The sequence below is a fragment of the Lynx rufus genome, unplaced genomic scaffold (assembly GCF_022079265.1).
Source record: "Lynx rufus isolate CCGP_SWC_20201006 ecotype Redwood Valley unplaced genomic scaffold, mLynRuf1.p SCAF_4, whole genome shotgun sequence".
NCBI lineage: Eukaryota > Metazoa > Chordata > Mammalia > Carnivora > Felidae > Lynx > Lynx rufus.
The window spans coordinates 65,977,926-65,991,841 of NW_025814856.1; the positions used below are offsets into that span (position 1 = coordinate 65,977,926).

The following is a 13,916-nucleotide window of genomic DNA, read 5'->3' on the forward strand; positions in this document are numbered from 1 at the left end:
GCCCCTGCTGGGGAGAGAGCTGATCGGGACCTGCCCCAGGAGACTTGGGTCATGCCCTACCCTCTGACCGTCCCGTCCCCACTGTGGGGGAGGTAAGAAGCGGTCAGCGGGAGCCACAGACTGTTCAACACAGAGGGAGGAGGGCTTGGGAGTTTTTTCTCTGCTTTTTCCTCTTCTTGTTTTGTTCGTTTTTATTTGAGCGAGAGAGAGCAGAGGAGAGGGGCAGAAGGAGAGAGAGAATCCCAAGCAGGCTCCATGCTGAGCCGGGTGGCAGGTGGTGGGCGGGTTTCTGGCAGGGGAAATCCAGGAGGCATGGGGGAGGGCCATGTGCTGTCTGGGTATGTCCCACAACCTGGCACCGGTTCCACAGCGATGAAGGACACAGGTGGGAGGGGATACAGGCCCCGGGGAGTCTTCTAGACTGAGTTCAGATTAAATTCCGGAGGAACAGGGGAGCCCGGCATGAGAAGAAGAACGTGATCGAGTTGTTCTGTTAGCTGCTCAACTTTCTCGGACCTCAGTTGCCTCCTCTGGAAACCGGTGCCTCGCCACCACTCAGGTTTACCGAGCACAACCAGGGACAACTGTGAAAACCTGGGGGAGAGATGAACGCACGACCCATATGGCTGGATCAGTCCCCCTTCCACGGTCCAAAGCCCAAGCCTTCGAGATACGGGACGTAACACAATCCCAGCAAAGGATAAATTTAGCATAAAGCTGAACCCTTCCCTCGGGAGAGAAAGGAAACGGGTAGGGTGCGCTTAACTGGACAGCCTTTCTCATCTTTGAGGTCCCCTTCTGGACACCCCCACCCCGCCGTGTCTGCCCCCCTCTTGGTCTGGCCAGAGAGCGAGGCTGCAGTGGGAAAAGGGGGGGGGCAAGTTGTGTGCAAAGACCAGGGCTCAGAGGCTGGGAAACAGCGTATTTTTGCATGACCACCATGCCTCACACTATCCTCGTCCCTCCAACACGCTGAGCAAATCCTGCCACAGGGCCTTTGTACCTGCTCTTTCCCCCGCCAGTTACACATCCACCCATGGTCTGCTCTCTCATTTCCTTCAGGGTTCTACTCAAACATCACTGTATCCCTAAGGACTCTCTTCATCGTCCTATTTTACTCTTCATCCCTTCTCCTGATGTTCTATGCACTATCAGCTTCCAAATATACTTAATATTTTGCTTATGTTGCGTATGGTCTGTCCCCTCCCCTATAAAGTAAACTCCATGAGGACAGGGATTCTCATCTGTTTTGCCTTCTGCTGTCCAGAGGAGTATAGAGGCAGTCATATGTGTTGATTGAAAAAAATGACTCTCTCCTTTCTGCTTTGGGGCTACGGGCATCCCAACAAACCGTAGCATAAAGTCACAACTTCCACACAATGAAATTCATTTTCTTTTATTTGTGGCACTAAAAGACACATAGTGGAGACAGTGTGGTTTGAGAGGGACCGGCTGACGCTCTTGCCCCACCGGGAAGTGAGCAACGGCCATTGGACAACGCAGAGCAAAGTTTCCATTCTACGTGATGCCTGGATCTGCCGTGAGACATTAAAACGATCCCACCGTGTATCCGTTGCTTGATGAAGACAGAGATTTTATTTCACGACTTCCTCTTGATTTCTATTCATGTCTTAAAGAGCTCTTCCCAATGCAACAAAGTGCTTTAGAGACAGAAGTGAGAGACTAGTGCTGTGTCTAAACTTCATTATAAATACCGGCAGCAGAATACCGTGTCCTTCGAAAAGCCTTCCATGTGATACAGGGGTGACTCTGATCTGTTGGGCGAAAGCACCCAGACTGAACACAAACCATGAAATACCAGCACAATTTTGATCCGATCCTGGCTACACGCAGACACCCAACGTCCCCGCTCCGGGCCCTGTGCAGGACTTCGGAAGGTTCCCAAGGAAGTCACCGGGCTCCATACACAGCCCTCCTGGGGGAGGCTCATTCTACTTCACAGCCCACTGGGGACACCTGCAAGGTGGGGCACTGACCGTCCACGCCAATGCCATTCCGACCTCTGTCACCGCCACCCCTGGAGAATCAGAAATGCCTGTCCATACATCAAGTATGATTTTATTCTGGGCGGGAACAGGTGATTTTTAAAAGCATAGTTGGTCAGATCATGGTCTGCGATCCTCCGGGAGGTCATAACTCCCAATATTTGAGGGATAAAACAACGGTTTCATAACTCTACAGTCAACTTTGAAAAAAGCCTTCTGGCTCTTTTGTTACGAGCAAAACGTCACAGAGCTTCTGACATTCGGATCGTTTCAGTCGGTTTCTCCGTATCTCCCTAGAATTCAAAAGATTTCAAACAGCAAAATGGTCGCAACCATCTATCTATGTGGTAAATTCTCAAAGGTCCAGCATTGGCCGAAGGTCACCACGAAGTGTAGTCTTGGGCTCCCGCATTTAGATCCCCATTAACCTGCCAACAAGAAAGGCTTATTGGCAACGTGAAATACTCAGAGGCAAACACGTCTCCTTGGCACCTAAGCTGTGCAGCAGGGCGGAATTCTGCCCTCTCTTGGAACCATGTCGCAGGACTGAAAACCAGCTGTGTGCGTTTGGCCTGTAGACAAGAAAGTCCGCCATGTCCTGACGCCCCCTGCCACGCGGCGTCCTCGAGCGGGGACTGTGGACGGCTCACGGGGGTGGGTTTCTGCCGCGATCTGATCTCATCGAGGATTTACACCAGCAAGGGCACCTGCAGAGGAGAGAGAGCCGCGGTTACTCGGGGGAGCCGGATGGCCCAACGGGGTCGGCCAGGGGTGCGGAGGTCCAGGGGCTGAGGCGCTAAGTGCAAGAACATCCTTGCCGTGACTCTCCCTACATTGATACCCATTCTGCTCACGTGCCCCAAGAAGAATGTATTCCGAAACACAAACACCCTTAACGCCTTCGGTGCCAGTCTTTTTCAGCAGAGGAAGCAGGGACCCACGCGAGGTCCGCACCTCTGGAGGTCCCTGTCACTGTGCTAGAGCCGTCAGCTGCCCCCAGGCCCAGCCCTCCCCGAACACCACCCCCCCACCCCTCGCTTCTGGGGTCTTCCTCCTCTGGCCAGGCTTTGCATGTGGGGCGCCTCCGTTGGGGATGTCCCTTTCCACCTGGAAAGCTGCGTCTCCTTCAAGGACAGGTGTATATACCACCTTCGCGGAAAGGTTCTCCTGACCCCTAGTCGGGGCCCATCCAGTCGCCCCTGGTGCCGTCGGTGACCCTGTTCTACTGCGGTGTCCCAGACTCCCTGCTCCTTCACCGCTGGAGAGGGGCCCCTTGAGGAGAAACCGTGGGGCTCCCCCTCCCCGCTCTGGGCACAGAACTTACTGAGCGCCGCGTATTCGTGGCACGAGTGAGCAAGTGCGCATGGAAGTCCCTATTCTACCAAACGCACGGCTCAAACTTCCACTCGCAGCTCCGCCCCGCACCCTCCCATCGGTCCACTTGCAGAAACCCTGATCTGGAGCGCATCAAAGGAGGTATTTCAACGGCCTGTGATCACACAGCGAAGCCAGAACCGACCCGTCTGTGCCTCTGAACGGGTCCACTGTAACCAAAACGTGTGCCGGGTTCACTCCATGAGCAGCCCAAACCGAGCGTGTGACGGGATGCGCTCAGGTTTGTCGTCACGGTCTGACGTACACGGCCGGGAGCGGGGATACCCTGGGCCTGTGGGGAAGACGCCTTCGGGGCTGGGGAAAGAGGGTTGCTGCTGCTGTTGGTTTCTGTCCCTGCTCGGGGGCCTGCTGGGTGTTTACGGGGACAGCGTCACCCATCTGATCGTGACTCACGGGGTCTGTCGTCAAGGCCAAGCGTCACGACACGCGTGTGGGAGGAGACGCGGCCGTGCGGCCCCACCAGAGGTGGCAGTGGAGGCATGGCTCCCCCAGGATCCCCAGGGCCATCGGGCTGCCCCCACCTGGCCCAGAAGGAGTCTGGCACACGAGGAAGCCTCTCTGGGGCTTTCATCGCGTCCCTAACCTCGTGAGAAGGTCCTGCGGTCAACAACAAACTGTACCTCTCTTTCTGGCTGAGGACCCACGAGGGCATAGACACTGTCCTGAGCAGGTACCATGGGCCCCGGACCCGTGGGGGTTTCTCAGCAAGTGCTTGTGGTGTGGATGCTTGCACATGTGAAGGTTTGGAGTGTTTTAAACGTTTATTTTTGATAGAGAGAGAGACACACACACACACACAGAATCCGAAGCAGGCTCCAGGCTCCGAGCTGTCAGCACAGAGCCCGACGCGGGGCTCGAACTCATGAACAGCGAGATCATGACCTGAGCCGAAGTCGGACGCTTAACTGACTGAGCCACCCAGGCGCCCCTGGATGTTTTAAATATAAGCACGGATTAAGAAGGTGCTCGGGGCATATTCCAGGCCCCCTGAAATAACGCATTTAGAAACACACCACTCAAGTTAGCCGCACACAGGTTCCCCGTTACTGTTAGTGCAGGGCTGAGTGGGGGAGGTGGGTGCTGCGTGGTCCATCTGAGCCCTGCACTCAGAAAGAGCAGCTGGTCCACCGAGGAAGGGCCCGCGGACAGAGCAGAAAGCAAATGCTTTCACCCGGAGCTGGAAATCTCTCTGATCGCCACAAATACAGAGGCAGGGAAATTAATTCGTTCACACCGCAAAGGCCACTGTACTCTTGACTGCGTTGAAGGATGGCGTTCCTTTTTAAGGTGGTTGTTCCTTAGGTGCCAAACTGATCCTTTCGCATTTTACTGCATCGCTGCCAGTGTGAAACCCGTGCAATAAAGGTAGGGGGACCGGCCATCCCGGGTGTAGCCCCGACGGTCCTGCCTGCCTGAGAGCCCTCCCAGAACGGCCGGGCACCCCAGTCTGCAGGAGGAGGCTGGGCTGACAGAGGAGTGGAGCATTTGCAGCCCCGGGAAGACCAGGGACCGCCTCAGGTGCACACAGCCCTCCCGGCCACCCTGGCCTGGAGCCCTCACTGAGCCCAGGAGCTGGTGAAGGGTGATGTGCACACGCGAGCGCCCAGGGAGAGTTCTGCCCACGTGGTGTGGACCCCGGAGCCCACAATTTATGGCACTTGCCTCACGTTTACAGGGCCCTAACAGCCCAAAGGGTAAAAGGGAGCCGAAGAAAAAATACGAGGCAAAGTCCTAGTGACCTGAGATTCCCGTGCCGTGACACAGCCCCAAGCGCGTTGGCTGCAAAGCCAAGAGGTCACCGGGGTCCACGCCGAGCAGAGAAGCAGCATCTTGTGAGCAAATACAGAGATGGGCCCCGTTGCCTGAGTTGCACATTTCTCCCCGCGCCACAGATCTGCCGTTCTGCGTAAATAAGGCGGGCAGGCCACTGGGAAAGAGGCACAGGTGCGTCCTCCTACAGGACAAAGCACTGGCTCCAGGCGAGAACCTCGTGGAGGCTGGAGGGGGGCTGTTGGTCACTCGGAGCACCCAGCCCCTGCCCTCCAAGGTCCCGTCGCCATCAGCGGGTCTCGCATGACTTTGGTATGCACAGTGCAAGGGGGAGAAGGGGTCCTGGGTCACCGGGTAGAGCAGGGACCCAGTCCTGTGCGTCTGTGCACACGGCGGTATGGCTGGGAAGCGCAGTGATAGAGAGCGGAGGGACGTGGTCCCCCGTGTCACACGCATCCCGGCCACTCCTGCCCAAGGGCGGCTCGTAAACCGTTCAGGCCGTCAAAACCTCACACGTGCCATTTGAATGTGGATGGCACAGACCGTCCCAGGATGGATGAGGCAGGTGACAACACTTACGCTCATCCGAGAAACAATCAACAGGAAGGCCCTGAATGCCATTTGAAGCAGCAGAAAGAAAGTGGCCGCCCAGGAGCGGCCCTGATCCCAAGCTTCAGTCCAGACGCACAGGGCCCCTGCTGTGCCAGCCCCACACCCACCGGTCCGTCTGGTCCTGGCCCCCCTGTCCCCAGCTCAGCCTCACCGAGAGAAAGCCTGAGGGTTACACCTACCGCGGTTCTGCCCCGCTGTGCAACCTCAGGCAAGCTTTTCGCCTCTCTGGGCCCAGGCTCCTTGTAAGTCCTGCAAGGTACGCAGGGTAACGGTCGTTCTGGAAAGATCCAGGGACCGGTGAAGGAAACGGCACAGGTGAGAAAGGGGACAGTCAGTGGTCATACGGTCACACTTGGCATTATCCAAAATCCAAAGATGTCACATTCTCTGTCCCATCCAAAACTCAACTTCGTTCGCATCTGGAGGTGAAGTCACTCGGCCAAAACATCTGAAATCTGCCGACCTGGAGCCTCACCTCCCACCCCTGCCCCCACATCTGATGTGGATTTCCCTCTGAGAAACTCAAAATCCTCCCCCAGGATAAGCTGGGGGCGGTCGGGCCTGATAGCTGTGCTCTGGGCCCCTCAGGAAGGACACCGGACCGGCCGGTGACCCAGTTCAATACTGGGAACTGGGGGCGCGGGGCTGCCTCAGGTGCCGCGTGGACAGCCACCTTCCTCAGAACCCCGTGGTCTCCTTCTTAGGACCCTGACTTAGCCACTCACCCCAGCTTGTTGGGATATGTGTACGTAAGTTCATCAGTACGTAAATTCCACGGAAATGAAAGAAAGTATACAGAAAACCAGAAAGCCCCCCATAATGTTAGCAGGTCTCCTCCATAAGGAGAGAGAATGTGACATCCTCTGTCTACTCCTGCCATTCAGCCAAGGACGCTGTCTTTTCCCCCCGCATCCTGAGGGGGAGGGGGCTGTGTGTCCAGAGATGACTGGCCAGCATCTGCGTCATGGGACGTCTGGCGTCCCTACCGAGGGCCACACGCACAGAGCCATGAACGCCGCACTGTCACACAGGGACACAGCTCTGGGGGCTGGCCCAAGCGCAGGGACCATGCCCCCGGGGGAGCACCCCGTCAGCGGGTGGTCGGGCCATGCTCCGTCGGCTCTCTGGGCTTGAGTGAGGACTGCCCTTCGTGGCCTGCTGCCTGCAGGGATGTGGGCCGTCTCCTGTCCCCTCCGCTGCCACGGGCTCCCGGGTGGACACAGGACAGTGATCTGCCTTCTTAGCGTCAGCAACTGAGCCATCCCTCCAGGGCCACCTGCTCTCCCACAGCACATGCAACTGGGCGATACCTGCTTCCGAGTACTTTCTGTGCCCAAAGTGACCGGTGTCAGTCCAGTCCTGTTGTGACCGAGGCCAGGCCACTCAGGTTTTCTGAGCCTCATCCACTTTCCACAGATCGTGAGGATAATCTTAGTACTGACCTCTTCAGGTGCACGCGAAAACACCAGCTTAGGGGCTGGAAAGCATCTCTCAGGCAGAAATACGTCCCTCTGGCCTCCCTATAATCAGCGTAACTCCCCAAGCCCACCAGAAATGAGCAGGGACAGAGAATCAATCTCAGACAGACAACCATCTCAGAGCTGACAACACAGATCTCAGAAGCCACCCGGCCCAGGAGCCCTTTGGTTTGGGAATCCCATCGGGGTGGTGCAAAACGCATCTGCTTTTTGGGAATGTGAGGGCTCCAAGTGTTACCCCACCAGGAGACCACATAGAAGACGAGAACTGTGTTCTCGAGAAGCAGAAAGCGTGTGCTCTGCTCAAAAGGCTTCCAACTCAAAAATTTCACACATAATGCTAGCCAAGACAGAAGGGGAGAGAGAGAGGGAAAGAGAGAACGAGGGGGGCTGGGAGGGAGGGAGGGAGGGAGGCAGGAAAGAAGGAAGGAAGAAAGGAAGGAGTGAGGGAGGAAGGAGGGAGGGAGGAAGGAGGGAGGGAGGAAGGAGGGAGGGAGGCAGGGAGGAAGGAGGCAGGGAGGAGGGAGGCTGGGAGGAAGGAGGAAGGAAGGAAGGAGGAGGGAGGGAGGGAGGAAGGAAGGGAGGAGGGAGGAGGAGGGAGGAAGGAAGAAGGGAGGGAAGAAGGAAGGAGGGAGGGAGGGAGGAAGGAGGGAGGGAAGAAGGAAGGAGGGAGGGAAGAAGGAAGGAGGGAGGAAAGAAGGAGGGAGGGAGGCAGGGAGGGAGGAAGGAGGGAAAGAAAGCATGTCCACAGCCTCAATCCACGCTGAGGGCCATGCCTGTGATGCGTGTTCCCTACAGGACACTTCACAGATGCCTGTTGGGCCTGTCCCTGGACCACAGTCAAGAGCGTGTGGTGCCCTCCCCAAGGATGGGGAACCCCGTATCCCCGGGGAGCATGTCTGAGGGCTGACCCCCACGCGGTGAAGGCCATCTCCCTCCCTCTGGTCGAGGGGGTGAGGGACGGGGCCTCAGCCATCGGTCACTGCTGCCGTGTTACTGCCGTGGGGCTCCGTGGTGACCTCCCCCTTGCCCCACCCGAATGCTCACAGGGTCACCCATGGTCACCTTTCGCAGTCGTGCAGCCCCTGTGCCCGAGCGGATGGCGTCCATCAAGGCCTGCCTGGCCTCGGCCGGGTTGCCCGAGCTGGACCTGGACGCTGGCCTGGACATGGAGGGAGCCTGGGTGGCTGGAGGGGGCGGGGGCGGCAGGGCGGGCGGGGGCCGAACGCCAAGGTCATCCAGCCCTGGTGGCTCTGGCCCGCGTTCCAACAGGGCTGCGTCTCGGAAGCTTCGAAGCTCCTCGGAGGCGAAGGAGGACACCTAAACAACGAGAAGGTCAAAGGACAAGGTCCCAGAGAACCTTCAGAGGGGCGACGTGCAGCCTCAGCCGGGGAGGCAGGCGTGCGAGCTCGCCCCCCAAGGTCCCCAGCCGGCGCCCATCTCGGGGAGCCTTCTGGAGCACTCCCTGCCGCCCTGCCCCATCTCGGTGGGTGAGGACAGGCTGGGACCAAGCGCCCAGCCGTCGGGGAGGCTGCATGCCTCCCTCGGTGGGTAATACACCTGCGCTCTTCCTCGGATTCTGAGACTAGAAGCCGGATGGCACGGTCCTGCCCCTGCTCCCAGGCTGTGCCACATCCGGGCCAAAGCACCGGCAACTTTGTCCGGGAGGTGAGACAAGCCCCCGGCAGCCACGCTGGGGGCTGGGAAGCTCCAGACGCGCTGTGTCCCAGGCGGGCAGGGAGGGAGGGATGGGGGCCAGCTCCCCGATGAGCCTGCCTCTCCCACGCGGGGTGCTGCCTCTCAGCGCCAGCCTCCGTGGTTGCTGGCCTGCCCGCTCTGATGGCGGCTTAGCTGCGGCCCCCGCGTGGGTCGCCGCGGGGCGCGGGGGTGCGAAGCCATCCCTCCACGGGAGGCCCTGTCTTACCTTCCGCAGGCTGCGGGCACCGCTGTGCCCTCGGATGGCCGCCAGCAGGGCCGAGCGCTCGCCCTCTGCCTCCCTGCAGGACGGCTTCCTGGGCCCTGCCTCCGATGCGTGCTCTGCAATCTGGAACGTTCACAGTGTCAACACGTTTCCCCGGGAAGGAGGAGAAAGGCAAAGCATAGGGCAGTACCAGAGGAAAGCGATACCTATCAGGTGAGGGAGGTGAGGGCTCGAGGATCGATTTTACGGCCCCCGCTGGTGGAAGGTAGAATGTATTTCTGCCGTTGGGCACGGCGTGAACATTCCACACTGACCTCACGCCATCTAACGACCAAAGCGCATGTGTGTGGGGTGGCATGGGACGGTGGCCTCTTAATGTCGTGTGGCTCCTGATACTGGTGTAGCTTCTGGAGCGGATATGTGCCTTGAAGCTTTGCAGACCTGAACGAGGGCCCGGGGTCCCCACTAGCTGGCAGCGTGGCCGTGGGCCAGCTCGCCTGACTTCACTGTGCCTCCGTTTCTGCCCCTGTGGAATGGAGATGGCTCCCAAAGCTGAGTGTTGGTGCTAAGTGCCTGGACAGGGGAGGCGGGTGTCATAAACTCCGTCCCTGCCGTTACCGAGCAAGGACAGTAGACCCCGCTAACCATGCAGGAATGACCGGCAGGGGCCTGAGTCTCTATCTGCTCACTCAAGGACCAGTTACGGATGAGGCGACCCCCAGGTACGGACACTTTACCGCCCATATCTCCCCCCAGGGGGTCAGGGTCTTAAAGGCAGTTCGGACAACCGCAAACCCATCTGCTTTCGTCTCTTTTTGGTTCTAAATACTCTGCAGGCAGCAAGGTGAAGCTCCTGGTGGAAATTAAACCCCAGCATTCGCCTCCCTCATTCTTAGCTTGCCCCACCCCTCCTCCTCCGATGCCACCTGAGAATCTACGTGGGGAGCGACAGGTAGGAAACGGGTGCCTGTGCCCTGCAGGCAGGTGCCTGCCCGTTCACCTTGCGAAGCCTGTCTTTCCCGCCCGCTGAGTGGATGGCCTCCATCAGGGTGCTGTGCAGGGACGTGTCCTTTGGTGCCGGTCTCTGGACAACGGGTCGGAATTTCTTCTTCGGCCCAAAGATGCTGGGTGGCAGGGTGCCGTTGGCTTTGGGCTTCTCCTCCTGTTCTGGGGGCTCCCGTCCGGCGTGGCCACTGGTGCCGGAGCCTCTCGGAGAGTGAGGAGGCTCGCTGGGGATGGGGACCCACCTGGAGCCATTCACCAGGGTCCTGTCTGGAGTCTGATCGTCTCCTGAGCGGGCGGGCGGGGGATCTGTACTGTCCAGAGTGCGTCTGGGGACGGATGCTGAGCTGGCCCTGTGGTCGCCTAGGCTCTGCTTTCCGCTGAAACTAGAGCTCTGTCCCATAGACACGTGACCCCTCTGGGCGGCCGTGACAGGCGGGACACAAGGACTTCTGCGGATGGTGGCCAGGCCGTCTTGAGCAGACGACTTTCCATCAGGGCTGCTGACCGGCCCCCCGGGCTGGGCTCCTACCGCCGACGCCTCCCGGTCGGCACGGATGCAGGTCTCTGGGAGCAGGCTGGGGGCTGAGCCGTCTCTCCTAGCAGGAGGCCGTCCGGCCAGCTCTGGGGGTCTGCCTTCACGGGTCTCCTCGGCCTGGGCTTTCTGGGGCCCCATCCGCTTGGCAATGGCAGAGGCCACGTACTGACTGGACGTTCTTCTCTGGGGCTTGAGGAACAGGACCTCTGAGGCATTGGCTGCTGGCACTTTCACGTGACGAGTGGCTGCGACGGGTGGCCGGTCTCTCCCCTCCTCCACGTGTCGCCCTGCTTCTCGGTGGGCAGACTGCTGCGGGGGCGATGTCGCTTTGGGGTCCGGGACAGTGGGCTCTGCCCTGAGTCCACTTGCCTGCTGCTGTGGCCTCGCTGGTGTGGTGGGAGTGGGGGTCCTGTTGGTTGAGCACTCCGGGGGCTGGCCAGAGTGCTTCTCCAGAGAGCCGGACCTCCAGAATTCCTTGACCCTTCCAATGGGTTGGGTTTCCGCGTCGAGAGCGGGCAACGACGGGGCTACGGTCCTGCCCCCGTTCGCGTGGGGACTCACCAGATTCCCTAGCTCGTCGATCTTAATGGCCCCTGTTGACAGCGATACTCCTCTGTCGTAACATCTCATCTCCGATTTCGGAGGGACGATTTTGTACGTCGTGAGGCCGTATTTCAGTCCGTAACTGCACCCTGGGTTTTGGCCCCGTCGATACCACGATGGCGGTGCTGAGCCACCGTGCTTATCCTCACCTTCCTTTGCCCTCGCTGGCTCTGATGAACTCGCGCTCTTGCTGGCCTGTGTCTGCCCACTGAGGGCAGAGCCGGGCCCCTCACCGTTGTCCTCTGCATTCAGGTTGTGCGTGGGAAAGTCTGCAGAAGTCGCCTTGGGGTCCATTTTGTTCGGACCCCCATCTTCACAGGGGTCGGACGAGGCGGGTTTGACTTCCTTCCCAAGGCCGTGGGGAGGAGCTGCCGAGTCGGGCACGTCTGCTCTCGTCTCCCGCTGCTGGCTGTTCTCCTCCTGACTTTGCAACAGGTGGCCTCCCCGGCCAGCCACGCTCCCCGGGTCAAAAGAACCAGCATTGTTGTTTCTGTTGGAAAACAACCCCGAATCCACAGGATCGTCTAGGACCTCCCCTATGAATGTTACTGGGATCGCGTCCTCATCGCTGTTGGGGACCGTGGCATCGGACACGCGGCGTCCAGACACGCCGTTCACCGAGCCGGTGCCGGCTTCATAGCCGTCTTCCAGTTCTGCAAAGAAGGACAAACACAAGTCACAGATTGGCATCGCTGGTGACGATTCCCAAGCCAATCGCTTAGTGTAACCACACCCTGGCTTTGATTTTCCTGAGGTTCTTCTTGTGTAAGTTATTTATGTGCATTTTCAAGCGTCATTTCAATTTGTAATCTACACATGCCTGGGGCCCAAGGCTCAGCCCTGCTTGTTCGACAGAGGAAACTGCACGTCCGTGATGTCTCCAGGTACAGCATTCTGGGACGAGGTTTTGCCAACATCCTTCACTTAGAAACTAGTCCTGTAAACCTGAGCCCTCGAGAAACACTGTCTCAGCACAGAATGTGAAGGGGAACTGGGGTTTCGACCTTCAACTTGATCTCGTTCATCAGAAGCGCCACAAAGCACACGGGCAATGAGGTGCCCACGCCTTCAGTTAAGAGGCAGATGACTGAACCTTGGGCGTCTCAGAATTAGCCCTAAAGGATTTAGCGGGTCACTTGATCAGAGCCCCAGGGACACAGGGTGAAAGATTTAGCTCTGTCCACCACGTCTGAGAGCTGAAAAGCGAGTTGACAAAACTACTCATCAGCTCTGCCGTCTGCTTCCTTCTGGTTTTTGTTTTGATTTGTTTTAAGGCATGGCCAATATCTGATTGCTAGATTATTTTCACTGTGTGCCTTTGTTTGTAAGATCAGCCGGTTGTCTACTGAGATCCCATGCGTCTGCTTTGGCCTCGCGGTATTATCTCCCCCCACTGTATCTGTAGAAAAGCAGATGCCCCACCAGAAATGGGTTCATGGTCAGGGCGGTGGGTCCTGAATTTCCCTTCAAGAAACGCCACACATTAGCAAGCAAAGGGGTGGGAGCGTGCTCACCTGTGTCACCCAGTGCTCCCCAAACCCATTTTGGCACTGGAAAACTCTTTGTTTTAAATATTTATTTTATTTTTGAGATAGAGAAAGAGAGACAGAGCGTGAGCAGGGGAGGGGCAGAGAGAGAGGGAGACACAGAATCCGAAGCAGGCTCCAGGCTCCGAGCTGTCAGCACAGAGCCCGACGTGGGGCTCCAACTCCCAAACTGTGAGATCGTGACCTGAGCCAAAGTCGGACGTTCAACCAACTGAGCCACCCAGGCACCCCCTTTTTCTCTGAATGTGTTTAGAATCCTTCCCGATGTGCAATATCAGTACCATCGAGAGGGATTTTAAGCTGCTATTGAGACGTCTCCGCAGTCTGGTTAGCAGCCCCGATCGGAGACGCAATCTCCAGAGATGTGCTCACTTGCTGGCCTCACACCCAGGCTTTCTTCAGACGGACCAGGGTTCCTCCCGCACAACCTGTCCCTCATGGAGCTACAAACCTGGTCAGAAAAAACAACCCCCAGAGTCTCCCAGCACACGATGCGATGGCGAAGCAGGGACTGCTCTCACCTTCCAGGTCCCCGTCAAGTTCCTCCAGGGTTTTCTGGAACTGCCCGGTGATAAAGAGGTCTTCGTCCCCTCTGCAGGCTGTGGCAGCTTCCTCAGGTCTAGGGAAGACCAGAGAGAAAGGGAGGGCATTTATTTCTCTCATTACTGCTTTACTCTTTTCTGGAACAATCTGAGGAAGGCACAACGTGCGGCCAAGTTCACGCAGTTCTGTATCCACGGGGCTCTGGTGCCCTGGGAGCTGCTGGGACACAGACAGGGGGTGTGTGCGCGTGTGCGTGCGAGCGGTAGTGACAATTAACGGCAGGGGCGGCAAGGACAGGGATAACAGTTCCTGCCCTTGGACCTGCCTTCCACCCCCTCAAGACTGGAGAAAGCACCTACCAGGGAGGGATGCCCGCTGTCCCTCTGTGCCGTGTGCAGCCTGCATACGCGAGACCCCAGATGCAGGACTTTGGCGCAAATTATCGTATTATATAAAACTCACAAGCAATTTATAAGGCAGGTAGTGTTACCATCGCTGTCT

At 58.1% G+C, this 13,916-nt stretch overlaps 1 protein-coding gene across 1 annotated transcript in view; it reads right to left on the bottom strand.

The window, feature by feature from the left end:
• Positions 1–2,386: 2,386 nt before the first annotated feature.
• COBL (cordon-bleu WH2 repeat protein) overlaps positions 2,387–13,916 on the bottom strand; it is a 172,365-nt gene continuing 160,835 nt past the window's right edge. Inside the window, exons 11-15 of the mRNA XM_047095215.1 lie at positions 13,394–13,491; positions 10,183–11,978; positions 9,186–9,305; positions 8,327–8,581; positions 2,387–2,434 (exon numbers count right to left, since the gene is read on the bottom strand). Coding sequence (XP_046951171.1) covers positions 2,387–2,434; positions 8,327–8,581; positions 9,186–9,305; positions 10,183–11,978; positions 13,394–13,491 — 2,317 coding nt within the window. The remainder of the gene's footprint in view (positions 2,435–8,326; positions 8,582–9,185; positions 9,306–10,182; positions 11,979–13,393; positions 13,492–13,916) is intronic.